This window comes from Macaca mulatta, chromosome 18 (assembly GCF_049350105.2).
Source record: "Macaca mulatta isolate MMU2019108-1 chromosome 18, T2T-MMU8v2.0, whole genome shotgun sequence".
Taxonomy (NCBI): Eukaryota; Metazoa; Chordata; class Mammalia; order Primates; family Cercopithecidae; genus Macaca; species Macaca mulatta.
Window position 1 is genome coordinate 71,911,500 of NC_133423.1, and position 26,399 is coordinate 71,937,898.

The 26,399-nt window shown below is 42.2% G+C and overlaps 1 protein-coding gene across 1 annotated transcript; it reads left to right on the forward strand.

Moving 5' to 3' along the window:
• CLUL1 (clusterin like 1) lies at nucleotides 1-24,981 on the forward strand. The gene is made up of 7 exons (XM_028838058.2): nucleotides 1-106; nucleotides 1,183-1,331; nucleotides 6,929-7,096; nucleotides 9,459-9,891; nucleotides 12,242-12,379; nucleotides 20,273-20,487; nucleotides 24,790-24,981. The coding sequence occupies exons 1-7, from the start codon at nucleotides 1-3 to the stop codon at nucleotides 24,979-24,981; spliced, it is 1,401 nt and encodes a 466-aa protein (XP_028693891.2).
• Nucleotides 24,982-26,399: the final 1,418 nt, after the last annotated feature.

Here is a 26,399-nt window from a genome sequence, read left to right on the forward strand (position 1 = left end):
ATGAAGCCGCCACTCTTGGTATTTACTGTGTATCTGCTATGGTTGAAAGATTGTCACTGTGCACCCACTCGGAAGGACAAAACCGCTATCAGTGAAAACCTGAAGAGTATGTTCGGTTTCTTGTCTGTGCTGTGTCCTGTTTGCATGCTGGCTGTCCTGCTGGCATTTATAGTGAGTCGCAGTTGAGAGATAACCATATTCGCTGTTTTCACGGTGAAATGTTCTCAAGGCACTTAAACCAAGTCATCATGACGCCAAACATCTGGATAAAAATAGAAAATTCCAATGACGTCTCTGCAGGCGTTCACATTTCCAGATGTTCGTATCATGTAGATAAAACCTGCCAATTTTTTCACTGCATTTTTTTGTATCATCCAGATGGTTGGTGTCATCTCAGCACAGCTCTAATGAACAGTGAAATACTTTTCAAGCATTTGAAAAATTTAAACCATTAGAGTAATCTGTGCAATTATTCTTAAACTAGTGAAAGAACGGGTTATAATTACATTGAATCTGGTTGTTCTGTGGCCATTAACTTGCAGCCTTTGCTTGGTGATATATGCTTTGGGTACTTAATATTTAAAAGAACAAATTAGCTAAAATGTAGCTGATTTAGGTCTGTAATTAAAATCAGAGTCAAAAATAAGCTCCTTAGTAGGCCACATTAGCTATTTTGAACAGGGAATGACAATGAATTTTAAATTTATTAAAGGTGTATAAGACACATCCATTAGGTTATTAAGGAAGCTTGTATTACATGGGATACTTTCTAGGTTTCATGCCTCCTTATTAGGTGACTGAAGCTGAAAGAAAGAGAAATTGCTGACTCTGTTTGAGGTCCCCAGTTGGGCGCTTACTATAAATTGTGAAGAAAATGCGAAATTTTATCTGATATAAACACACTTGAGTCTTAAATGAAAGAAAAAAATGGATAAATGAAAACAGGGCCTGAGCAAACTGACAAGAATGAGGTTCAGTGAACTCTGTTTAGGAGCTTACAAGTGAGGAACAGAAGGTATGGTCCATGTGGCAGCTGACAGCTAATTCATTATGATCTGCTTTCAGAATATGAGCCTATAAAAGAACAGTGAAGCCTATCTTTAGGAGACATGAAAGACTGGTGAACTCGGTGTTTTGTAATCTGATCAGATCTCAAAGAAAAAATTGCCACGTGTCTTTTAGGTTTTTCTGAGGTGGGGGAGGTAGACACAGATGAAGAGGTGAAGAAGGCTTTGATTGGTATTAAGCAAATGAAAATCATGATGGAAAGAAAAGAGAAGGAACACACCAATCTAATGAGCACCCTGATGAAATGCAGAGAAGAAAAGCAGGTACAGTCATTGAAAATAATATCTGTTCTTACACAGATCTGGACCGGAAATATTATACTTGTTAGTGCTCTTGATGAATTACTTGCTTTCCTTAATAACACATTTTATGGGTATCTGCTTTTATTAGAGGAAAAGTTTGAGGGAAGCTTCAGACTTCCTTGAAGAACATATTTCGTGTAGGATAGGCTTCTGCAAGACTCCAAACCGGAGTCTGGGGGAGTCATCTCTGTTTAAGCGCTGCTTTCTCAAAAATGGATTATTCTTGGTCTCTTCTGAGTTAGCATATTGAGTCAAAAGTATTTGAAGAGTGTTTTTTACTAGATCAGTGGTCTCCAGAATTGTTTTTGTGTTCTGTTTTGGTTTTGTTTTTGAGACAAAGACTCGCTCTGTCACCCAGGCTGGAGTTGATCCCAGCTCACTGCAACCTTGGCCTCCTGGGTTCAGGCGATTCTCCTGCCTCAGCCTCCCTCGTAGCTAGGATTACAGGCTCCTGCCACCACGCCTGGCTAATTTTTGTATTTTTAGAAGAGATGGGGTTTCACCATGCTGGCCAGACTGGTTCCGAACTCCAGGGCTCAAGCGATCCACCTGCCTCAGCCTCCCAAAGTGCTGGAATTACAGGCATGGGCCACCGTGCCTGGCCCAGAGTTTTTTGGTCTCTCATTCCTATGACTAAAAAATGTGTTAGCACTCACTCCTAAATATATGCATATTAACTTACTTATAAATTAGATATATAAATTGCTACCATTAATATCTCAAGACACAATATGTATGTGAGGTGGGATTCACCACTAGCGAGTGTGGATGTAAGTCCACATTTCAAATAATCTTCTAAATATTTTGAAACTTTTAGTTGACTTGCCAGATCTGATTAGATCACCATAGTTTTCCATTGTCACATGACCAATAAAGAGCTCATAATAATCAAGTGTCAGCTCTGCCATGTTGCTTTTGGTCCACTTGAGCTTAAATTATTCATTTTTTAAAATCTGCCAATTTTTTTTTTTTTTTTCAAGAATCTTGTTAACCATGCTGTGCATTTAGTGAAGGTTGGTTTAGTTAAAACTAGATAATAAAATCCATCAGTCTACCTGAGTTCTCTTACATGGCAACTCATTACAATTGGCTGCATGTGCACAGAGCAAGGGAACTATAGTCGATTCTTCTGGAATGTAGAGGATCCCCTCTTTCCCAAAGTCATCACATACAGTTGGGCACATACGATATCTAACATATGCATCTCAAGAGAGTACCATGTATATCCAATAATGCATCAGCCTAATTCACTTTTTCAAAATCAAATAGCTTTATTTAATAGCTATAGCTTGAACTACATATTTTATCAATGGAGAACACATATTCAAACGTCTTTGGAAGATGTAAAAAATTGTTCCTATGCTACAATATAAAGTTCAGTAAATTTCTAAACTATAAACATTGAATAACTTGCAGTTTAATGACATTAATAATTAACATCACACTCAAAACAATGACTTTTTTTTAAAAAGGTTATCTTCAAACATTACCCTTAAATCAAAGAGGAAATTAAAACTGTAACAAAAATAATTTGGAAAATGTTTCCAATTTTAATATTGAGAGTAAATTACTTTTTTTTTTTTTTTGGCAGAGGGGACGGAGTCTTGCTCTGTCGCCCAGGCTGGAGTGCAGTGGCGCGATCTTGGCTCACTGCAAGCTCCGCCTCCTGGGTTCACACCATTCTCCTGCCTCAGCCTCCCAGTAGCTGGGACTCCAGGCACCCGCCACCACGCCCGGCTAATTTTTTGTATTTTTAGTAAAGACGGGGTTTCACCGTGTTAGCCAGGGTGGTCTTGATCTCCTGACCTCATGATCCGCCCACCTCGGCCTCCCAAAGTGCTGGGAGTACAGGCGTGAGCCACTGTGCCCAGCCAAGAGTAAATTACTTTTTAAATTTATTTTTATTTTTTGAAAAACGTTAAGTTGTAAAATACGTATAACAAAATTTACCATAATAACCATTTTTAAGTGTACCATTCAGTAGTGTTAAATACATTCATACTGTCATGCAACCAATCTCCAGAAATCTTTTCATCTTGCAAAAACTGAAAGTCTATACATATTAAACAATGCCCCATTCCCCCCACCCCAGTCAGATTTTTAATTTAAAAATACAAGTGGAAGTTCTAATATTTTCCAACTATCCCTCTATCTATAAAGTTGGGGGCCACTGAATTTCAGATTGCTGCTTGCATCTTTTTACTACTGAGCATCATGGCCTCTGGGAGTCCATTAAGCAACTGGAGCCGGGTAGTGTGACAGGCTGACCCCAAAGCTGCGTGTCAGCCTGTCACCGGACTGGTTGATGTTGCAGCCCCACCTACTGCCCTGAGTCAGTCAGGGTTCTGGCAAGGAAAGGAGAATGCGGGACCAGCAGCTGCAAACACTTCTCCCTTTTGGCAGCAATCAAAAGGTTTTGAGGAAATCTAAAATAACTCCTCATCAGGAAAATGTGGAAGCCCCTCCAAGACACTAGATAGCAGTAATACACTCTTCACCAAACACATTATCACATGGAATGCTTTAAACATCTGGGTAAACCACTACTTTCATTTTATAGCTAAGAAAACTGGGGTTTGAGATTTTTTTTTTTTTTTTTTTTTTTTTTTTTGAGACGGAGTCTCGCTCTGTCGCCCAGGCTGGAGTGCAGAGGCCGGATCTCAGCTCACTGCAAGCTCCGCCTCCCGGGCTTACGCCATTCTCCTGCCTCAGCCTCCCGAGTAGCTGGGACTACAGGCGCCCACCACCTCGCCCGGCTAGTTTTTTGTATTTTTTTAGTAGAGACGGGGTTTCACCGTGTTAGCCAGGATGGTCTCGATCTCCCGACCTCGTGATCCGCCCGTCTCGGCCTCCCAAAGTGCTGGGATTACAGGCTTGAGCCACCGCGCCCGGCCGCGAAGTAGGTACTATTATTCCTATTATTCTTTTTTTTTTTTTTTTTTTTTTTTTTTTGAGACGGAGTCTCACGCTGTTGCCCAGGCTGGAGTGCAGTGGCGCGATCTCGGCTCACTGCAAGCTCCGCCTCCCAGGTTCCCGCCATTCTCCTGCCTCAGCCTCCTGAGTAGCTGGGACTACAGGCGCCCGCCACTGCGCCTGGCTCATTTTTTGTATTTTTAGTAGAGACGGGGTTTCACTGTGGTCTCGATCTCCTGACCTTGTGATCCGCCCGCCTCGGCCTCCCAAAGTGCTGGGATTACAGGCTTGAGCCACCGCGCCCGGCCTATTCCTATTATTCTTATTTGCAAATGAGGAGACTAAGGCTTATACGTATTAAGTAATTTGCCCAAGGGTACACAGTCACTGTAGTTTGGAATTGGGAATATTAGGATTTTGGCTTAAGAGGACAATGAGCAGAATATGTAAAATTGGGACTAATTGAGAAGATCCTGGAGGTATTGTTACTTGCCTTGGAGAAACAACCTTTTTTTTTTTTTTTTTTTTTTTGAGACGGAGTCTCGCTGTGTCACCCAGGCTGGAGTGCAGTGGCGCGATCTCGGCTCACTGCAAGCTCCGCCTCCCGGGTTTACGCCATTCTCCTGCCTCAGCCTCCGAGTAGCTGGGACTACAGGCGCCCGCCACCACGCCCGGCTAGTTTTTTGTATTTTTAGTAGAGACGGGGTTTCACCATGTTAGCCAGGATGGTCTCGATCTCCTGACTTCGTGATCCACCCTCCTCGGCCTCCCAAAGTACTGGGATTACAGGCTTGAGCCACCGCGCCCGGCCTTTTTTTTTGTTTTTGACACAGAGTCTTACTCTTGTTCCCCAGGCTGAAGTGCAATGGTGTGATATTGGCTCACTGCAAATTCCGCCTCCCGGGTTCAAACAATTCTCCTGTTTCAGCCTCCCAAGTAGCTGGGATTACAGGCACCCACCATCACGACCAGCTAATTTTTGTATTTATAGTAGAGACAGGGTTTCACCACGTTGGTCAGGCTGGTCTCAAACTCCTGACATCAGGTGATCCACCCGCCTCGGCCTCCCAAAGTGATGGAATTACAGGCGTGAGCCACCGTACCCTGCTGAAAAACAACCACTTTAAGATGTAAGATTCAGCTGGGTGCAGTGGCTCATGCCTGTAATCCCAGCACTTTGGGAGGCCAAGGTGGGCAGATCACTTCAGTCCAGGAGGTCGAGATCAGCCTGGGCAACATGGTGAAACGCCATCTCTACTAAAAATACAAAAATTAGCCAGGCATGGTGGCACGCACCTGTAGTCCCAGCTACTCGGGAGGCTGAGGCCGGAGAATCACTTGAATCTGGGAGATGGAGGTTGCAGTGAGCCGAGATTGCACCACTGCACTCCAGCCTGGGTGACACAGCCAGACTCTGTCTCAAAAAAAAAAAAAAAAAAAAAAGATATAAGATTCCACAATTGTTCTGCAAAGTCCAAGGACACACACACACACTCCTGTCTGGGTCAAAATGTGTATTTGGCAAGCTGGGGCCCTGGTAGTTTTCTTATGTGGATCATAGCAAATGCTACCTGGCTTAGCAGCTGAACTTTACAGTGAGAGCAACTGACAAATCCTAGCCAGGCAGAGAACATGTGGAAGACTGTCAGTGCCCAGGTGATTCTTTGGGCTTAATACTCCAGGAAAGGGTCATTTCCATTAGCTCTGAGGCTCTCTTCTTATGGCCAGATCCACTATACTCACTTAATTCCCCTGCACAATATCTCGGCATGTAGGGGGCTGGGGTGCAGAAGTCCAAACTTGCAGGGAAGCCAGAGGTTTAGGCAGGGGCACAGGAAGAAGGTTCTGTTGCACCATAGTGCTGACCCATGAGGCACTCCAGGGGCAAGGCTGAGGCTGGCAGGGACAGGTGCCACCGCTGCTGGGCTCCTCACCACCCAGAGCAGGACTTGGCCAAGTACAGCAAGCACCACAAGGGGGAGCGCTGGGAATATAAACAAGAAGAACAAAGGCTTGTTTATATTCCCATTTATATTTATTTAATATTACATTATATAGAAATATAATATATTTATTATATTACATTCTAATTGCAGAGATGCAGGATGGCATCTCTGCAATTAGAATATAACTCAACGGGAACATTTAATTTGACATACAAGAATGCACTTTCTTGCAATGTTTAAGCATATACAACAACTAAGACAGCATAAATGAAAGAAATAAAATGTGCCAGCTTTATAAAGTGTAAAGCCCTCTTTCCCCATGCCCCAGTGGACGAGAATTGAAGACAAACTTCCCAGTAAATAGGTAAATCACAATTGTTCCCAGATCGGGATGGCATCTTCGTTGTCAGGTCACCCACACCTAGAGTAATGTTTGTCACATAGCAAACACTCAGTAAATACTTAATGAACAAATGAATGAACAGATGAATAAGATTTACAATCTTCAGTAGGGATCAATCAGCACTCTTTTCTTAAACTAAACAGAAAGCTTTGGAGGAGATCTGATAGCTGCGAGGCACCTGAAGGAGAAAGAATGAAAAAGCAGTTTAGAATGTACACATTTCAAGGGGTGAAATCAATTAAGGTGCACATAGATCATGAAATGGAAATTGGACTTTTGTTTCTACTTTTAATTAGGAGGCCCTGAAACTTCTGAATGAAGTTCAAGAACATCTGGAGGAAGAAGAAAGGCTATGCCAGGTGTCTTTGGCAGATTCCTGGGATGAATGCAGGTCTTGCCTGGAAAATAACTGCATGAGAATTTATACAACCTGCCAACCTAGTTGGTCCTCTGTGAAAAATAAGGTAAAAGAAAAAGAGAGCTCAAGATTTCACAGGTTTTTGTTTTGTTTTGTTTTGAGACGGAGTCTGGCTCTGTCGCCCAGGCTGAGTGCAGTGGCCGGATCTCAGCTCACTGCAAGCTCCGCCTCCCGGGTTTACGCCATTCTCCTGCCTCAGCCTCCCGAGTAGCTGGGACTACAGGTGCCCACCACCTCGCCCGGCTAGTTTTTTGTATTTTTTGAGTAGAGACGGGGTTTCACCGTGTTAGCCAGGATGGTCTCGATCTCCTGACCTCGTGATCCGCCCGTCTCGGCCTCCCAAAGTGCTGGGATTACAGGCTTGAGCCACCGCGCCCGGCCTGATTTCACAGTTCTTAAGGCACCTGTTTCAGCTTACTATTTTATTACTTTATGTTAATGTTTAGAACAGAGGCCTTTTGCTTTCCAGAATCTAATACTAATGCTTACATCCCATCACCTGTGTATACGTGATTTATAAGGTAGAGCATCCATTCAGTGGACACTGAATGCATCTCTTAAAATATCCTGGCTTTCTACCTTGTTTTGTTATTTGTGAACATGTTCCCACTAGATAGTAAGCTCTCTGAAGGCAGGGATCATATCTTATTTGTCTTCATTTGCTCATTGGTGGCATCCAGTAAATGTTTACCAAATCGCATTTGGAATCATAGCATTGCAGTCTCTGATTTCAATCCACATTAATTTTTCCTTCTGGAGGCCAAATATTTAAAGATATTCTCTGCCTCCCAAATGTCACCTTCAACATGCTTGCCCCTTATGCATAACACACACACACACACACACACACACACACACACACACACACCCTTTCATGTCCCCTTTCGCCCGACTCATGTATGTTCTGTAGGACTGGCATGTTTTCTTTTTTGTCCCCTTTGGTTATCTTCTGAGCAGAGGGATCACAGAGGGTGGTGACCTGAATAGGATGAGCTCTGCCCCACTAACGGCTCCAATTAGCTGGATTTTCCTCCCCCTTCAAGAAGTGAGCTGAATACAAAATTGAGTGGAATTTCACACTCCATATTAGAGCACATACTAATTAGAATACGTTCCTGGCTTGGCAATGCCATACTCAATTACAAAGGGAGCAACTACTAAGATAATGAATGCGCCAAGTTAATTTGCCTCCACTATTAATTGCATCTGCTCTATTTTTAGAGCCACTGTCACCTGCTAATACACCAGAATATGGCGTAATGAGCAGCAGCAGGAAGTCAGGAGATTTGGGGACCATTCCCATCTGGGTCAGTTGTGTGATCTTAAGAAAATTTCTTGGGGCTTTAAAGGTTTGTTTTTGTGGATGAAGAGTCAAGTAAACAGAAGCTGGAAGAGGGAGAGGCAGACAACCCACCCAAATTCTTTTCTTTATATTTTTCATGAGATGGGGTGTGGCTCCTTTGCCCTGGCTAGAGGGCAGTGGTGCCATCTTGGTTCACAGCAGCTTCCACCTCCTGGGTTCAAGTGGTTCTCCTGCCTCAGCCTTCCAAGTAGCTGGGATTACAGGCACCTGCCACCATACCCAGCTAATTTTTGTATTTTTAGTAGAGACAGGGTTTTACCATGTTGGCCAGGCTGGTGACCTCAGGTGATCCATACGCCTTGGCCTCCCAAAGTGAAAACTTGACCTTTTTAGGTTATTGGTGGGCAAATGTAAACCAGGAGAAATTTCAGATCCTGTTTCCATAGGCAAAGGCAAAGTCAGGTATAAGAGGGTTAAGAAATTATCTTAAAGTTCATTGCCTCATCCTAGCTTGCCAAGAATTATTCTTGATTTGAAATGACTACTGTAAGTTGACTTTAAAATTTGCAATAAGAAATGGTCCAGGGCCAGGTGCAGTGGTTCACCCCTGTTATCCTAGCACTTTGGGAGGCCAAGGCATGTGGATCACCTGAGCTCAGGAGTTTGAGACCAACCTGGGCAACACGATAAAACCCTGCATCTACTAAAATACAAAAAAAAAAAAAAAAAAATTAGCCAGGTATGGCGGTGTGTGACTGTAATCCCAGCTACTCGGGAGGCTGAGACAGAAGAATTGCTTGAACCAAGGAGGTGGAGGTTGCAGTGAGCCGGGATGGTGCCATTGCACTCCAGCCTGAGCGACAGAACAAGACTCCATCTCAAATAAAAAAGAAAGAAAAGAGAGAGAGAGAGAGAAAGGAAGAAAGAAAGAAAGAAAGAGAAAGAGAGAAAGGAAAAGAAAGAACAAAAAGAAAGAAAGAGAAAGAAAGAAGAAAGAAAGAGAGAGAGAGAAAGAAAGAAAGAGAAAGAAAGAAAAGAAAGAAAGGAAGGGTCCAGAAAGAAAGTAATTTTTTATTCCATTTCTGTCCCCTACTCTACTCCACAGATTGAACAGTTTTTCCGGAAGATATATCAATTTCTATTTCCTTTCCATGAAGATAATGAAAAAGATCTCCCCATCAGTGAAAAGCTCATTGAGGAAGATGCACAATTGACCCAAATGGAAGATGTGTTCAGCCAGTTGACTGTGGATGTGAATTCTCTCTTCGATAGGAGTTTTAACGTCTTCAGACAGATGCAGCAAGAATTTGACCAGACTTTTCAATCACATTTCATATCAGATACAGACCTAACTGAGCATTACTTTTTTCCAGCTTTCTCTAAAGAGCCAATGACCAAAGCAGATCTTGAGCAACATTGGGACATTCCCAACTTCTTCCAGCTGTTTTGTAATTTCAGTGTCTCTATTTATGAAAGTGTCAGTGAAACAATTACGAAGACACTGAAGGCAATAGAAGATTTACCAAAACAAGATAAAGGCAAGTATTAAAAGATAACTTTTACTTAGAGGTCTATACCAAAGTCAAGTTTTGTTTAGCTTCAGAAATGGTAGACATTTCTGAGTCATATTGTATGGTGTTTCTTGAAGAGATAATTTATGGAAAATGTTTCGGAGCCTCTTAAAAGAAGCTTTGAAGTCTGCTAAACACCATCCCTCTTCCATCATTGTTGAGAACTGAACTCTTTCTAGAGCAAATTTTCAAAGCAGAAAGAAAAAATGCTAATAGGTTGAGAACTTAAAAAAAAAAAAAAAAGCAGTTCCCTCATTTATTATTTGTTTATTTATTTCATTTTGTGACAGAGTCTTGCTCTGCCTCCCAGCCTGGAGTACAGTGGTACGATCTTGGCTCACTGCAACCTCTGATCCCAGGTTCAAGCAATTCTCCTGCCTCAGCCTCCCGAGTAGCTGGGACTACAGGCACATACCACCACTTTGGGAGGCTGAGACGGGCGGATCACAAGGTCAGGAGATCGAGACCATCCTGGCTAACACAGTGAAACCCCGTCTCTACTAAAAAATACAAAAAACTAGCCGGGCGAGGTGGCGGGCGCCTGTAGTCCCAGCTACTCAGGAGGCTGAGGCAGGAGAATGGTGTAAACCCGGGAGGTGGAGCTTGCAGTGAGCCGAGATCGCGCCACTGCACTCCAGCCTGGGCAACAGCGTGAGACTCCGTCTCAAAAAAAAAAAAAAAGAATAATAGGAATAATAGTACCTACTTCGCGGCCGGGCGCGGTGGCTCAAGCCTGTAATCCCAGCACTTTGGGAGGCCGAGACGGGCGGATCACGAGGTCGGGAGATCGAGACCATCCTGGCTAACACGGTGAAACCCCGTCTCTACTCAAAAAATACAAAAAACTAGCCGGGCGAGGTGGTGGGCACCTGTAGTCCCAGCTACTCGGGAGGCTGAGGCAGGAGAATGGCGTAAGCCCGGGAGGCGGAGCTTGCAGTGAGCTGAGATCCGGCCTCTGCACTCCAGCCTGGGCGACAGAGCGAGACTCCGTCTCAAAAAAAAAAAAAAAAAAAAAAAAAAAAAAATCTCAAACCCCAGTTTTCTTAGCTATAAAATGAAAGTAGTGGTTTACCCAGATGTTTAAAGCATTCCATGTGATAATGTGTTTGGTGAAGAGTGTATTACTGCTATCTAGTGTCTTGGAGGGGCTTCCACATTTTCCTGATGAGGAGTTATTTTAGATTTCCTCAAAACCTTTTGATTGCTGCCAAAAGGGAGAAGTGTTTGCAGCTGCTGGTCCCGCATTCTCCTTTCCTTGCCAGAACCCTGACTGACTCAGGGCAGTAGGTGGGGCTGCAACATCAACCAGTCCGGTGACAGGCTGACACGCAGCTTTGGGGTCAGCCTGTCACACTACCCGGCTCCAGTTGCTTAATGGACTCCCAGAGGCCATGATGCTCAGTAGTAAAAAGATGCAAGCAGCAATCTGAAATTCAGTGGCCCCCAACTTTATAGATAGAGGGATAGTTGGAAAATATTAGAACTTCCACTTGTATTTTTAAATTAAAAATCTGACTGGGGTGGGGGGAATGGGGCATTGTTTAATATGTATAGACTTTCAGTTTTTGCAAGATGAAAAGATTTCTGGAAATACTAATGATATAAGTAAGACATACGATTTTTAAAACATATAAAAGAACAAAATTAACAAAAGCTGCCCTCTCCTACCTTATCTAGTCCCTCTTCTAAAAGATAGTTGTTAATAATTCTTCATGACTCCTCCTAGAAAATAAAATTACATGCATTAATATATTTGTGTATATACTAATACTAAATGTCTAGTAATGAGATTCTTGGATTCAAGAGTATGTGCAATTTTTAATAGATGTTCAGTTGTCCTAGGAAATTATTGCACCAACATGCGTTTCTGTGTCTAAATATAGGAAAAAGGGCCCAGCACGGTGGCTCATGTCTGTAATCCCAGCACTTTGGAAGGCCGAGGCGGGTGGATCATTTGAGGTCAGGAGTTCAAGAAACCGGCCTGGACAACATGGTGCAACCCTATCTCTATTAAAAGTACAAAGATTAGCTGGGTGTGGTGGCTGTCACCTGTAATCCTAGCTACTTGGGAGGCTGAGGCAGGAGAATCACTTGAATCTGGGAGGCAGAGGTTGCAGTGAGCCAAGATCCCGCCACTGCACTTTAGCCTGGGCAACAGAGCAAAACTGTCTCAAAAATAAATAAATTAAATACATACATACATACATACATGAAAAAGATTTTGAAAGCACCGGTAAGAAAAAGCAGTGGCATTGTCTTCACTTCTTTACAGTGCAAACTCTTAGACACTAACGTGTAAATGTTATGTTCCCTGTAGCCCCTGACGACGGAGGCCTGATTTCAAAGATGTTACCTGGGCAGGACAGAGGACTGTGTGGGGAACTTGAGCAGAATTTGTCGAGGTGTTTCAAATTTCATGAGAAATGCCAAAAATGTCAGGCTCACCTATCTGAAGGTAAATACTTGCTATTTTTTTAAATTATACTTTAAGTTCTGGGGTACATTTCGTTATAAAGTTTCGGTGCCACAAAAGAAATAGCACTCGAATATAAAATTTTCTTTTTAATTCTCAGCAAGGCAAGTTACTTCTATAGACGGTTGCACCCTTACAGATGGAACAACGGTGAGCGCGCACTTCGACAAGGGAGGGGAAGGGGTTCTGGCCCCTGCTGCTGTGTCGTTCCCCTATTGGCTAGGGTTAGACCGCACAGGCTAAACTAATTCCGATTGGCTAATTTAAAGAGAGTGATGGGGTGACTGGTTTGGCGGGAAGAATGGTTAGGACAGAGCAGGTAATTGGAATTAGTCAGGGTGAGTAGGTACTTGGAATGGGTCGGGGCGGGGCAGGGTAATCGGAATGGGTCGGGGCGGGGCAGGTAATCGGAATGAGTCCAGGTGGAGCAGATAATCGGAATGAGTCCGGGTGGAGCAGATAATCCGAATTAGGGTGAGTAGGTACTCCGAAAGAATCGGGGCAGGGCAGGTAATCGGAATCAGTCGGGGCGGGGCAGGTAATTTAAAAAGGTTGCTTTAGGAGGAAATCAAGTTTAAAAGTAGAAGGCAAAGAATTGAACATACTGACATATTGATTGATTGAAAAGAAATTCAAAACTCATATCTAACAATTTTTTTAGGGTTTCTTTAGTATTCTGGACAGAGGACAAAATCTCATTCTCACAAGCATGGTGGATTCATTTGCTTTCCTCCTCCAAGCACTTTTTTGCAGGCTCATTTCCATGTGGGGGCGTTCAATGTAGGTTTATAAACTGTTTTTTTTTTTTTTTTTTTTTTTGAGATGGTGTCTTGCTCTATTGCCCAGGCTGGAGTGCAGTGGTGCAATCTCGGCTCACTGCAACCTCCACCTCTCGCGTTCAAGCAATTCTCCTTCCTCAGCCTCCCGAGTAGCTGGGATTACAGGTGTGCGCCACCACGCCTGGCTAATTTTTTTGTATTTTTAGTAGAAACGAGGTTTCACCATATTGGCCAGGCTGGTTTCTAACTCCTGACCTTGTGATCCGCCCACCTCAGCCTCCCAAAGTGCTAGGATTACAGGCATGAACCACCGTCCCCGGCCCGGTTTACAAACTTTCGTTCTTGTGTGTGTGTTTTTTTTTTTTTAAATGATTAATGACCAAACACTACTGTGCGCAAAAGAAAAACCTTGAGCAAATTAGGGCAACTCTTTCCTTCTTACCGCAAAAAAAAAAGAATCCCCGCCTCCAACCATGAAAGAAACCTTTTCATTCTGTAAATCAGTGTTTAGACAAGTGAAATCTTTTTTTTTAAGCGGCATTGGCTCTCTCCCATTGGTGGGTTAATTAACTAATTAGCATTTAAATTGGGAAAATGGCTTCTCCTTCCAAACCCCGGGAATCCTTTTCCCTCTCAGAGTGGCCTTTCTAGTTCCTTCCCCATTTAGGAAATCATTCTCCCTTTCCTCCATCCCTCCCCTCATTCCCTTTTCCTTCTCGAACTAAAGTCACTCCTCCTACCCCACCAGGGCCAAATTACAAATTTTCTTATATAAAACAAGAGCTTGTGATTCCTATGCTTCTGCATTTTATCTCACTAAAGCCCTAAGGGAAGGAAATTTTTAAAGTGTGGCTAATGGCTTAGAGTTGGAAATTGGAAGATACAGGACGGACAGAAATCAATATGTCAGTAAATTCTACAACACTAGCTAGAGATTTTGGGCAAGTCATTTATGCTGTCTAGGCCTCAGTTGAGTATAAGTAAAGGACCCAAGATAATCTCTGGATTCTAACAAAATTCTTCTATAAAACAGTGGTCCCCAGCCTTTTGGTACAAGGGACTAGATTCGTGGAAGACAATTTTTCCAAAGATGGTGGGGCAGGGGGTACGGTTTGGGGATGATCATCAGGCATTATTCTCCTAAGGAGCGTTCAACCTAGACCCTTTGCATGCACAGTTCACAACAGGGTTCGTGCTCCTGTGAGAATCGAATGCCTCTGCTGATCTGACAGGCTCAGGCAGTCATGCTTGCTCACCTGCCGCTCACCTCCTACGTACAGCTCCCTTCCTAAGAGGCCGCAGGCTGGTACGGGTCCATGGCCCGGGGGTTGGGGACCCCTGCTATAAAGGATGTTCAGAAAAATCAGATTATAATTCGTTTACTACCAAGTAATAGCTCTTGTGCCCTTAACTTCCCACAGTGAAGACCGCTGGAGTAATTTTTATCAACAGAAAGAACAAAAAGCATAGTCAGTGGAAACTCCTGTCCCTCCCTTGGCTTTGTCCCCTCAATCTAACAATGAGCAACTTGCAACGAATTTTGCTGTTCAGAGAAAAGGGAGAATGGAATTGTTACAATCTTTTCTGTCACCTAGGCTGGAGTGCAGTGGTGTGATCTTCGCGCACTGCAACCTCTACTTCCTGAGTTCAAGCAATTCTGCTGCCTCAACCTCCTGAGTAGCTGGGATTACAGGCATGTGCCACCACACCTGGTTAATTTTTAGTAGAGACGGGGTTTCACCATATTGGTCAGGCTGGTCTCGAACTCCTGACCTCATGATCCTCCCACCTCGGCCTCCCAAAGTGCTGGGATTACAGGCGTGAGCCGCCGACCAAGAAATTGTTACAATCTTAAACAACATAATATCCTGAACATATTTGGCTTTTAAAGTATCATTAGATACACCACAATAGTAGTAAAGGTTACCTTTGGGTTTTAAGATTAAACATGATTTTAGCCGGGCGCGGTGGCTCACGCCTGTAATCCCAGCACTTTGGGAGGCCGAGGCAGGCGGATCACAAGGTCAGGAGATTGAGACCATGGTGAAACCCCGTCTCTACTAAAAATACAAAAAATGAGCCGGGCGCGGTGGCGGGCGCCTGTAGTTCCAGCTACTCGGGAGGCTGAGGCAGGAGAATGGCGAGAACCCAGGAGGCGGAGCTTGCAGTGAGCCAGGATCGCGCCACTGCACTCCAGCTTGGGCGACAGAGCAAGACTCCGTCTCAAAAAAAAAAAAACAAAAAAAAACCAAAAAAAAACCATGATTTAAAAAAATACTTCTTTCTGTATTTTCCAAACTTTTAACCATAAGATATTCCTTGACTTAGGATAGGATTATGTCACAGTTAACCCATCATAAGTTCGAAAAATTGTAAGTCGAACCATTGTAAGTTGGGGACCATATGTACATGTATGCATATATAATATATTAAAAAGTATTAGACATCTTTAAAATTTATTTGACTTTTTAACATATTACTTTTATTTAATCACCTTGCTCAAGGAGCCTGTAAATTACATATTAATATTCTCTATTATGAAATAGGTCTTTCCATTGTGCAAATTAACGCATTGTAGGGGTTCTAAACATCTATATGCTTTCCAACTCAAAAGGAATAAGGTTCCCTTTCTAAATTTTTTATTCAATTAAATAAAAAAACCATGAATTTAATGGAGTCTATTAAATTAGATCATTATTCGAGTAGTTATTAAACCTTTTTAGAGTGGACAACACTCCCTTTCTCTTTCTTTTTGAGCCAGAGTCTCGCTTTGTCACCCAGGCTGGAGTGCAATGACACGATCTCGGCTCACTGCAACCTCCGCTTCCCAGGTTCAAGTGATTCTGCTGTCTCAACCTCTCGAGTAGCTGGGATTACAGGCACCTGCCACCATGCCCAGCTACTTTGTTGTATTTTTAGTAGAGATGGGGTTTCACCATGTTGGTTAGGCTAGTGGTGAACTCCTGACTTCAAGTGATCCGCCCGCCTCCACCTCCCAAAGTGCTGGGATTACAGGCCTGAGCCACCACGCCCAGCCCCTTTCTCCTTTTTAAACATCACCAGCCTAGGTTCTTATTTCCACTGAATTCTCAGGCTAGTTGGGCTAGTGAGGGAGTCAGGTTACACGGGCCACAGAACAAGAACAAGGATTGTTCTTTCTCTCCCTCTTCCACTTCATTCTCTCTCAGCCTCTCCCCACCTCAGTAGTTGGTCTTTTCTCCCCCTTCTTTTGAAAGCAGAGTCCATTATACAAATGGACTTGTCTACTTCTCCACATCCCTCTTGGGCCAAATTTTCTGCCATGGGCACATCTACCCCGCCTTAGAATGTATATTAGACAATTTGACATCTAGAATGTCTTGTGGCAGAAAAGGTTTTGGAAAGCATTGCTCCAAGTAGTTTTGATTATAAACTGGACCTTTTCGCTGGGTAACCTGAGCAGTTGAGAGTGCTCTTTCTCCTGGCCTGGAGCAGTGGCTCACACTGTAATCCCAGCACTTTGGAAGGCCGAGGTGGGCAGATCACCTGCGGTCAGGAGTTTGAGACCAGCCTGGTCAACATGGCGAAACCCCGTTCTACTAAAAATACAAAAATTAGCCGGGTGTGGTGGCATGAACCTGTAATCTTAGCTACGCAGGAGGCTGAGGCAAAAGAATTGCTTGAACCTGGGAGGCGGAGGTTGCAGTGAGCTGAGATCAAGCCACTGAACTCCAGCCTGGGCCACAGAGCGAGACTCTGTCTCGAAAAAAGAAAAAATAAATAAATAGATAAATAAAATTAAAAAAATAAAAAAGGAGTGCTCTCTCTCCTGAATTGCTGACTCGAGGACTCTCTCAGCCTGTTTTATCATTTGGAAGGTGGGAATAATATATCTGCTTCATACACATCTTTTGAAGATTAAATAAAATGTCTGAAGTATCAGTGATTCTCATTATTCAAGTATTTGTTTTTTAAGTCACAGTTGCAAAGTTATATACAGAAGCAGAGGTTTTTATAACAGAAAAATATACACTTCATATACTGACCTCTTACAAAAATAGTCCCGCTCAAGCATCCCTCTATGTATCATCAACATCTATTTCCTTCTACCCAGCTAAAATAGTTTATTAATAATTCTTGAATGTCACAAGATAATACAGAATAAATCAGATAATACATTAAAATGCACCTGATAATCTATATGCACCAGATAATAGATACAGTATACATCAGGTAATACAGTACAAATTCAATGAAAGTTTAGTGTTGCAAAGGTAAAATGTAAAGAATGTCCTAATGTGCTCCCATACTGCTTAAAATTGTTATTATAAATTGCATTTTATTATAAATATATAAAGAATGATGTAATAGGCCAGGCATGGTAGCTAACGCCTGTAATTCCAGGTCTTTGGGAGGCTGAGGCAGGAAAATCACTTGAGGTTAGGAGTTCGAGACCAGCCTAGCCAATATGGTGAAACCCTGTCTCTACTAAAAATATAAAAATTAGCCAGGTGTGGTGGTGCACACCTGTAATCCCAGCTACTCCGGAGGCTGAGGCAGAAGAATCGCTTGAAACCAGGAGGCAGAGGTTGCAGTGAGTCGAGATCGAGCAACTGCACTCCAGCCTAGGTGACAGAGCGAGACTTTGTCTCAGAAAAAAAAAAAAAAAAATTCTCAATCACCTAGATTGAGAAATAGAACATTACCAAAACAGACAAAGCCCCACTATGTCCCCTTCCACATCACATTCACTTTATCTCCTCAAAAGGAAAGTGCTATTTTGAATTTGGTATTAATTATTTCCTTGCATTTCTTCCTACTCATATCATGTCCCTTATACATATAATATATACACATGCCTATATCCTACATAGCAATGTTTTACATTTTGATTTTTGCATTGTCAATGTAGAACTTTTAACCTTAAAAATATGCTTCATACAGCCAGGCGTGGTGGCTCATGCCTGTAATCCCAGCAATTTGGAAGGCCAAAGTGGGCAGATCACAAGGTCAGGAGTTCCAGACCAGCCTGATTAACATGGTGAAACCCAGTCTCTACTAAAAATACAAAAAAATTTAGCTGGGCGTGGTGGTGCGTGCCTGTAGTGCCAGCTAGTCAGGAGGCTGAGGCAGGAGAATCGCTTGAACTCGGGAGGCAGAGGTTGCAGTGAGCCAAGATCGCACCATTGCACTCCAGCCTGGGCCACAGAGTGAGACTCCATTAAAAAAAAAAAAAAAAATGCATCATACAAACATGAAATGGACACATGTCTGGCTGGGCGTGGTCACTCATGCCTGTAATCCCAGCACTTTGGGAGGCCAAGGTGGGCAATTACTTAAGGCCAGGAGTTTGAGACCAGCCTGGTCAACATGGTGAAACCCCATCTCTACTAAAAATACAAAAATTAGCCAGGCATGGTAGCGTGCACTTGTAGTCCCAGCTACTCGGTAGGCTGAGGCACAAGAATCACTTGATCCCAGGAAGCAGAGGTTGCAGTGAGCCAAGATTGTGCCACTGCACTCCTGCCTGGGCAACAGAGTGATACTCTGTCTCAAACATAAAAAAAGAAAAAGAAAGAAAATAAAAAGAAAAAAGAAATGGGCATGTATCAAATGTCAATTTGACTATTTGACTTATTAATGAAGGAACCAGCAGGGCGTTAGAGCTGGGTCAAAGGAGTATAAGAGAGACTGGAGTGCTTACAGTCAAGGACAGACAGAATGCTGAAAGATTATGGAATTAGATGTAAGTTAGTTAATATTCGAAAAGGCAACTAAACTGTAAATTTTGCCATTATCCTTTCTAACAGACCAAAATAATTTACATCTCTACTAGACAAACATTTGCCACTTTTCATTCCATAATTTACAGGTAATTTCATGGAGTCAGGCCCTAATCAATAGTAAATAGTGAAGACAACAAAGTATCTCTTCCTTAGACCTTGAAGTGATCTTTGGGTCAACCTCTTAGACAATAATTTAGTATGACATTGAAAGGACATGCAAGCCTGGGCAGCAAAGTGAGACCCCACCTCTACAAAAAAATTAAAAATTAGCTGGGCATGCTGGTGTGAGCCTGTAGTCCCAGCTACTCAGGAGGCTAAGGTGGAGATAGCACTTGAGCCCAGGAGTTCCAGGCTGTAGTGAGCTATGATCATGCCACTGCACTCTGGCCTGGGTAACAGAGCGAGAACCTGTCTTGGAAAAAGAAAAAAAGAAAAGAAAAGAAAAAGAAACGAAAGGAAATGCAACCATTCTTTTGCCTTATTTCCAAGTTCTGGATAATTTTTCTTTCCTAACAATATAAATATTATTACTTATGTATTCTTTTGCAATGTGGCTTTTCACTCAGTGTAGTTTGCAAGGGTTAGCCATGTGGATACGTGCTGCTCTAGTTCATTAATTCACTGTTGTATGTTGGTCTATGTAGGCAGATCACTATTTATTTATTCATTCCCCAGCTGAAGTACATTTGCTTTCAAGGTTTTGCTATTATAAACACATCTCATACCTTTAATCAAATAATAATTTTGTCTCTTCAATCAGCTTTGATTTACTTTGTTCTAATACTAAACACGCAACTGTAATTATAATTTCATTATTGATAAATATAAACTAATTTCCAAAACATCACAAATCTTTTTTTTTTCACTATTTACTATGCACTTTTGGTCTTAATTTTAAGTGGCTTCACTATATGTGGTTCTTTTCCTCTTTTCCCATACTGATTACTGGTACTGGACATATACATCCAAAATCAAACAGTAGTGTCCTTTTTAAGGGATAAATGGGATGTGATGTAGAAGGGGCATAGTAAGGACTTCATCTGTTTTGGCAAATGTTTTCTTAATATAGGTGGTAGGCATGTGGAATTTATGACAAAAAGTTCTGTCTCCAGCCCAGTTTCTGTTACATAAAACCATATAATTAACAGTTAAACTGGATCTGGTTTGACACAGATGTAGGCGATATTAGTAATTACTCCAGAATAACAGACATAACTAAAAACTCCCACAGGCAAAAGGGGAAAATAGTGTAAGGGCTGGGACATAAGCCCATGTCGCCCACCTCCAAGTTTCATGGACCTTTTCCTTCTCCACGTTACTTTCTTTGCTAGACTGTCCTGGCGTACCTGCTCTACACACAGAATTAGACGAGGCCATCAGGTTGGTCAATGTATCCAATCAGCAGTACAGCCAGATTCTCCAGATGACCCGGAAGCACTTGGAGGACACTGCCTATCTGGTGGAGAAGATGAGAGGGCAATTTGGCTGGGTGTCTGAACTGGCAAACCAGACCCCAGAAACGGAGATCATCTTTAATTCAATACAGGTAAAGGCGAGACCCAAGAGCAGATACGGAGATGACATGTGCACACCTTGATTTCACTGTTAATTTATGTATTAATTGTATCTGAATTTGAAGACAAGCTGCAGGGGGTATTCATATTTCCATTGTGATTGCCTTCAGGCTGACTTGATTTAACATAGTTCATGGTCTTTAGAAAACAAGAAACTCTATAAAGAAAATCAAGGCCGGGCGCGGTGGCTCAAGCCTGTAATCCCAGCACTTTGGGAGGCCGAGACGGGTGGATCACGAGGTCAGGAGATGGAGACCATCCTGGCTAACACGGTGAAACCCCCTCTCTACTAAAAAAAAATACAAAAAACTAGCCGGGCGAGGTGGCTGGCACCTGTAGTCCCAGCTACTCGGGAGGCTGAGGCAGGAGAATGGTGTGAACCCGGGAGGCGGAGCTTGCAGTGAGCCAAGATCCGGCCACTGCACTCCAGCCCAGGCGACAGAACGAGACTCCATCTCAAAAACAAAACAAAACAAAACAAAACAAAACACACAAAACACTTTCTAATCTAGAAATGGCCAATTCTGCTTAGAGTTATAGGGCTATAACTGATAGAGGTAACCTTGAAGAAATCTGGCCAACGTAGTTTTTAAGAGAGAAGACTTACAAATAAAGCAATTTGAGTTCAAAATTTGACGCTGAAACTTACCAGCTGAGTAAGCTTGGGAAAGTACCTGAACCATTGTAGGCCTCAGTTTTCACCTGTAGTAAAATGGGAATAATAACAGCTATCTTAACATGTACACCTATAAAGTGATTAGTATAGATTTCTTATACAAAACAAGAGCTCTGTAAATTATAGCTCTTATTAGTTGCTGACACAATAAAGCCACTGAGTTATCTTGAGAATTAAACATGTATATGTTACTCTTCACATAAAAATATATTGCCAGCTGGGCACGGTGGCTCATGCCTGTAATCCCAGCACTTTGGGAGGCCGAGGTGGGTGCATCACTTGAGGTCAGGAGTTTTGAGACCAGCCTGGCTAACATGGTGAAACCCCATCTCTACCAAAAACATAAAACATTAGCCAAGTGTGATGGCGCACACCTGTAATTCCAGCTACTCAGGAGGCTGAGGTAGGAGAATCGCTTGAACCCGGGAGGTGGGGGTTGCAGAGAGTGGAGATCGTGCCACTGCACTCCAGCCTGGGCAACAGAGTGAGAGTCTGTCTCAAAAACAAAAACAAAAATAAAAACATATTGCCATCTTAAATTCCACCTATACCATGACTCCCAGGTTCAGTCAATAACTTTTTGCATAATACTCAAGTGACTTTTCTTCCTAAGACATCCCCACTCCAACACACACACATTACCTTAATCTACAATCAGGCTAGTGATTCCTGATGAGTCTGGTATCGAGGGGTTCCCAAAAAGACCCGGATAAAAAAATTACTGGGCAGAGCAATTGAAGATGCAATATTCTGTGTAGTATGTTATGTTGGTGCCCTATCCAGATCCCTGGGGATCCCTTTTACCAGCTCCCACTGGTGCTGGTGCTGCTGCTAACTGCTTATCTCTGAAACTTTCTCCCAAAGATTGCCCTTGGGGCACTTATGCCCCAGAGTTTCCTGCAGGATCAGGCTGAGGCTAATGGTCATCTGAAGCCATATTCTTGCTTAGTTGCTTTCTCTTCTCTAGTTTGCTTTCCTCTCCCCTTAAAAGTCACACCTGAGAGCACTCTTTTCTAAACCATTTCTGTCAGAATCTCAGGCACTGCTTCTAGGAAATTTGACTTACAGCATTCTGTAATCCAGCATTTCCCTCTTTCAAACTACAAAGCTGTGGATCGTGCATGATTTCAGAAATAAGTTTGGAAAGTCACAGCAAGCTCATTAAAAAACAAGGTTAAAAACCATACAAAAAATAGAATAGGACAGGCCGGGCGTGGTGGCTCAAGCCTGTAATCCCAGCACTTTGGGAGGCCGAGACGGGCGGATCACAAGGTCAGGAGATCGAGACCATCCTGGCTAACACGGTGAAACCCCGTCTCTACTAAAAAATACAAAAAAACTAGCCGGGCGAGGTGGCGGACGCCTGTAGTCCCAGCTACTCGGGAGGCTGAGGCAGGAGAATGGCGTGAACCCGGGAGGCGGAGCTTGCAGTGAGCTGAGATCCGGCCACTGCACTCCAGTCTGGGCGACACAGGGAGACTCTGTCTCAACAAAAAAAAAAAAAAAAAAAAAAAAAAATAGAATAGGACAAACTAGAAAATATTAGCATGTATTGCATTTCATAAGTCATATGCACATCATGGAATTTCATTTCCATTTGGTATATGTGTATGTGTGTAAACATATACACACATATGTAGACATACGTGTGTGTTTTGAGTCATGCTATTAAGTGTATTCATTACTACAGACCACAGTCAAAGAGTTTTGAAAGCCACTGTTCCAATCCCTGCCAGCTCTCTGATTCTGTAACTCCATTAGATCATACTCAAGGAAGGTAAAGTAATTCAATATATTCGATCATCCTCGTATATACAGACTTTAAGTTTAATGAGGAAAACGTATTGTCTTGAAGAATAAAACTTGAAGAAAAATTTTAGCAGTGCTTTCAACCTTTAGAAATCTACAGTCAGGCTGGGCGCGGTGGCTCAAGCCTGTAATCCCAGCACTTTGGGAGGCCGAGACGGGCGGATCACGAGGTCAGGAGATCGAGACCATCCTGGCTAACCCGGTGAAACCCCGTCTCTACTAAAAAATACAAAAAAAACTAGCCGGGCGAGGTGGCGGGCGCCTGTAGTCCCAGCTACTTGGGAGGCTGAGGCAGGAGAATGGTGTAAATCCGGGAGGCGGAGCTTGCAGTGAGCTGAGATCCGGCCACTGCACTCCAGCCTGGGCAACAGAGCAAGACTCCGTCTCAAAAAAAAAAAAAAAAATCTACAGTCAATATTTAGTTGTTTTTACCATTGTCAGTATTTCCTATTCTGTGCTTCAATTTACTTCCATTCTAGTGTCTCTGAGTAACACTAACAGATGTATCTAAAATTCTTTATGCTGATAGCAAAGGCACTTCTATATAAAAACCTCCACATAAAATAAAATTATGGTTTTCAATTATATACTTTTATAACAATTATTACCACTAAAGAGCATTTACTAGGTGTCAGGCAATGTTCTAATAACTTTTCCCATATATCAGACCATTTAATACCCTCAGTGACCCTATAAGGGAAGTAGAATTCTTTCCCCAGTTTTTCAAATGAGGCACAAAGGAGGTTAAGCAACTTGTCTGAGCTCACACAGCTAGTAAATGGTAGAACTAGAATTCAAAGTCAAGCAGTATTTCTCTAGAATGAGTGAACGTAACCACTTTGCTAAACTGCCTGTGAAGTTACTTTTCTCAAAACAGCTCTTATGTCACCATGTAAAGAAAAATACAAACCCATAAAATAGCAAGTGCTGAAGAGAAGCCTTAGGAAAGAAATATGCAAATTCCAGCAAGTGAAAAGGGTTATGGCCCCTGGCTGTATAATAGTTACGTAAGTGTTTACTTTACAATTATTTAAACCAAACAAATACTTTATGCCATTTTTATATATGTTATAGTCACAGAAAGAGAAGGGAAAATTTAAAAATCATTCTCTTAAGGTTACATCAAGTTGCCTATCAGTTCAGTTCCATTTAAATGATTCAAATCAAAGTCTATGCACTGGAGAATTCATTAAGAGAGTAACATACATGTTATTCGTTAAGACTGACATAAATTTTGCACTGATTCTTGCCAAAATCACACAAACAACCATAAAGTGTAAATTTTTAGGAAAACTCAGTACAAAGCTTGGTGCAATGCAATAAAGTTTGTGGCACAGACAGTAATACTCAGCAAACATCCCACCTCCTGTCTCATATTTTCCAGCTCCCCCTGTGGTTAAACGTTGCCATGTGGCAAGTTCTGGCCAATGAAGCGTGAGCAAAACTGAGAAGGGTTCTTTGTAGACTGAGACAGTGAAGAGCCTATGTGTGCTCATCTATTCTCTTTTTCTGCTGAGGGCACAAAGAAAGTCATGAATTCATCTGCTACAGCTATGAGATAATGTGCCTCTGCCTACCAGGCTCCTCAGTGTTTACTGGTATGCAGCCCTTGTAACGGACACATAACACGAGCAAGAAATAAATCTTTGTTGCATGAAGCCCTAGGAATGCCGGGACTAATCTGTTACCTCAGCACAGCCTAGCCTATCCTGACTAAGGTGGTATTAAATTACTATTGAACGTGTATTGGGATTTAGTAATTTTTTACTGTATAATCCTTCTTCTGTAGGTAGTTCCAAGGATTCATGAAGGAAATATTTCCAAACAAGATGAAACAGTGATGACAGACTTAAGCATTCTGCCTTCCTCTAATTTCACACTCAAGATCCCTCTTGAAGAAAGTGCTGAGAGTTCTAACTTCATTGGCTATGTACTAGCAAATGTTCTACAGCATTTTAAGGAACATTTTAAAACTTGGTAAGTAGAGTGGCTGGTTAGGAATGCCTTGTTGACAGGAATAGTTAATTCTCAAAAGGGAAAAACAAAACTTGTTTGAAAATACCTGGAAAATATGTTTAACCTCATTAATAAAGACATGAAAACAAATAAGATGGCATTTTCTGCCTATCAAATTTGCAAATTAAAAAACCCCCGGGAAATCCTGATAGGAATGTGATGAAATGGGGATTCTCATATATCATGTATTAGTGGGAACATACATTGGTTTTGCCTTTTTGAAAGCTATTTGATTATGCATATGAAGAGCCATAAAATTTCTTTTTGATATGATAATTACACTTCTGAAATCAATCCTAAGGAATAAATCTAAATTTGATGAAAAGTTCTCCCTCCAAGATCTACATTTACAAAATTATTTAAAATATTAAAAATGTTAAACATTATCTTAATGTGTAAAAATGGGACAGTGGTTAAATAGATTATGGCTAAATACATTCAATACATTTTATGAAATGTTAAAAATATTCAAAAAATTTAAATAATGACTTGCTAACTACTTTAACAAGAGCTTTAATATAAGCCAGTCTTGGAGGTAATATTATTATCATCATTTTACAGAAAAAGATCCTGAGGCTCAACGTCCAAGGTCCAATGAACTACTCAGGTCGGAGGTGGTAGAGCAGAATGTGGAGCCAGGTCTCTCTCTGACTCCTTCATCACACTGTACTGCTTCCTGTTAAGATATTTGCTCAAAACATGCAAGATATAAAAATCTGGGTAATATGCTCAATCTTAAAGAATAATTACATTTTAAGTTACTCATAAAGGACCTTGTTAGTAGGTCACCATCAATGTGTAATTAAGCCAGATGTGACAGGATTTGCTGCCTCTCCCTTTACTTCTGAATTCTGGAGGCCTTTTTTTTTTTTTTTTGGTTGTATCAGTCAAACGGCCAACATCTTTTTAGCATCTACTAAGTTTAGATACAGGAACTAGGTACTGTGAAAGAGAAAATGAAAAATTTGACAAGATCCTGTCCCCAAGGAGCTTCCTATCCAACAGGGAGCACAAGACAGATAGACAGACATACACACAACTATAAAGCAAGGCAGGATTTAGCGAGTTCACAGGAGCAGGCTCTGGGAGTTCGGGGGAGGGTCGTTCACGTTCTGGTAGGGAAGAAACTTCTGAGCTGGATATATTCCCTTTCTCACCGTCCTTCTATCCCCTCTCTTCTTCTCCTTTCCTCTTTCCTCTTCCTCCTCCCACTCTCTCCTCTCCCTTTCTTTCCTTTTTCTCCTTTTTTTTCTTTTTCTTTTTCTTTTTTTTTGAGACAGAGTCTTGTTCTGTCGCCCAGACTGGAGTACAGTGGCATGATCTCGGCTCACTGCAACCTTGGCCTCCTGGGTTCAAATGATTCTCGTGCCTCAGTCTCCTGAG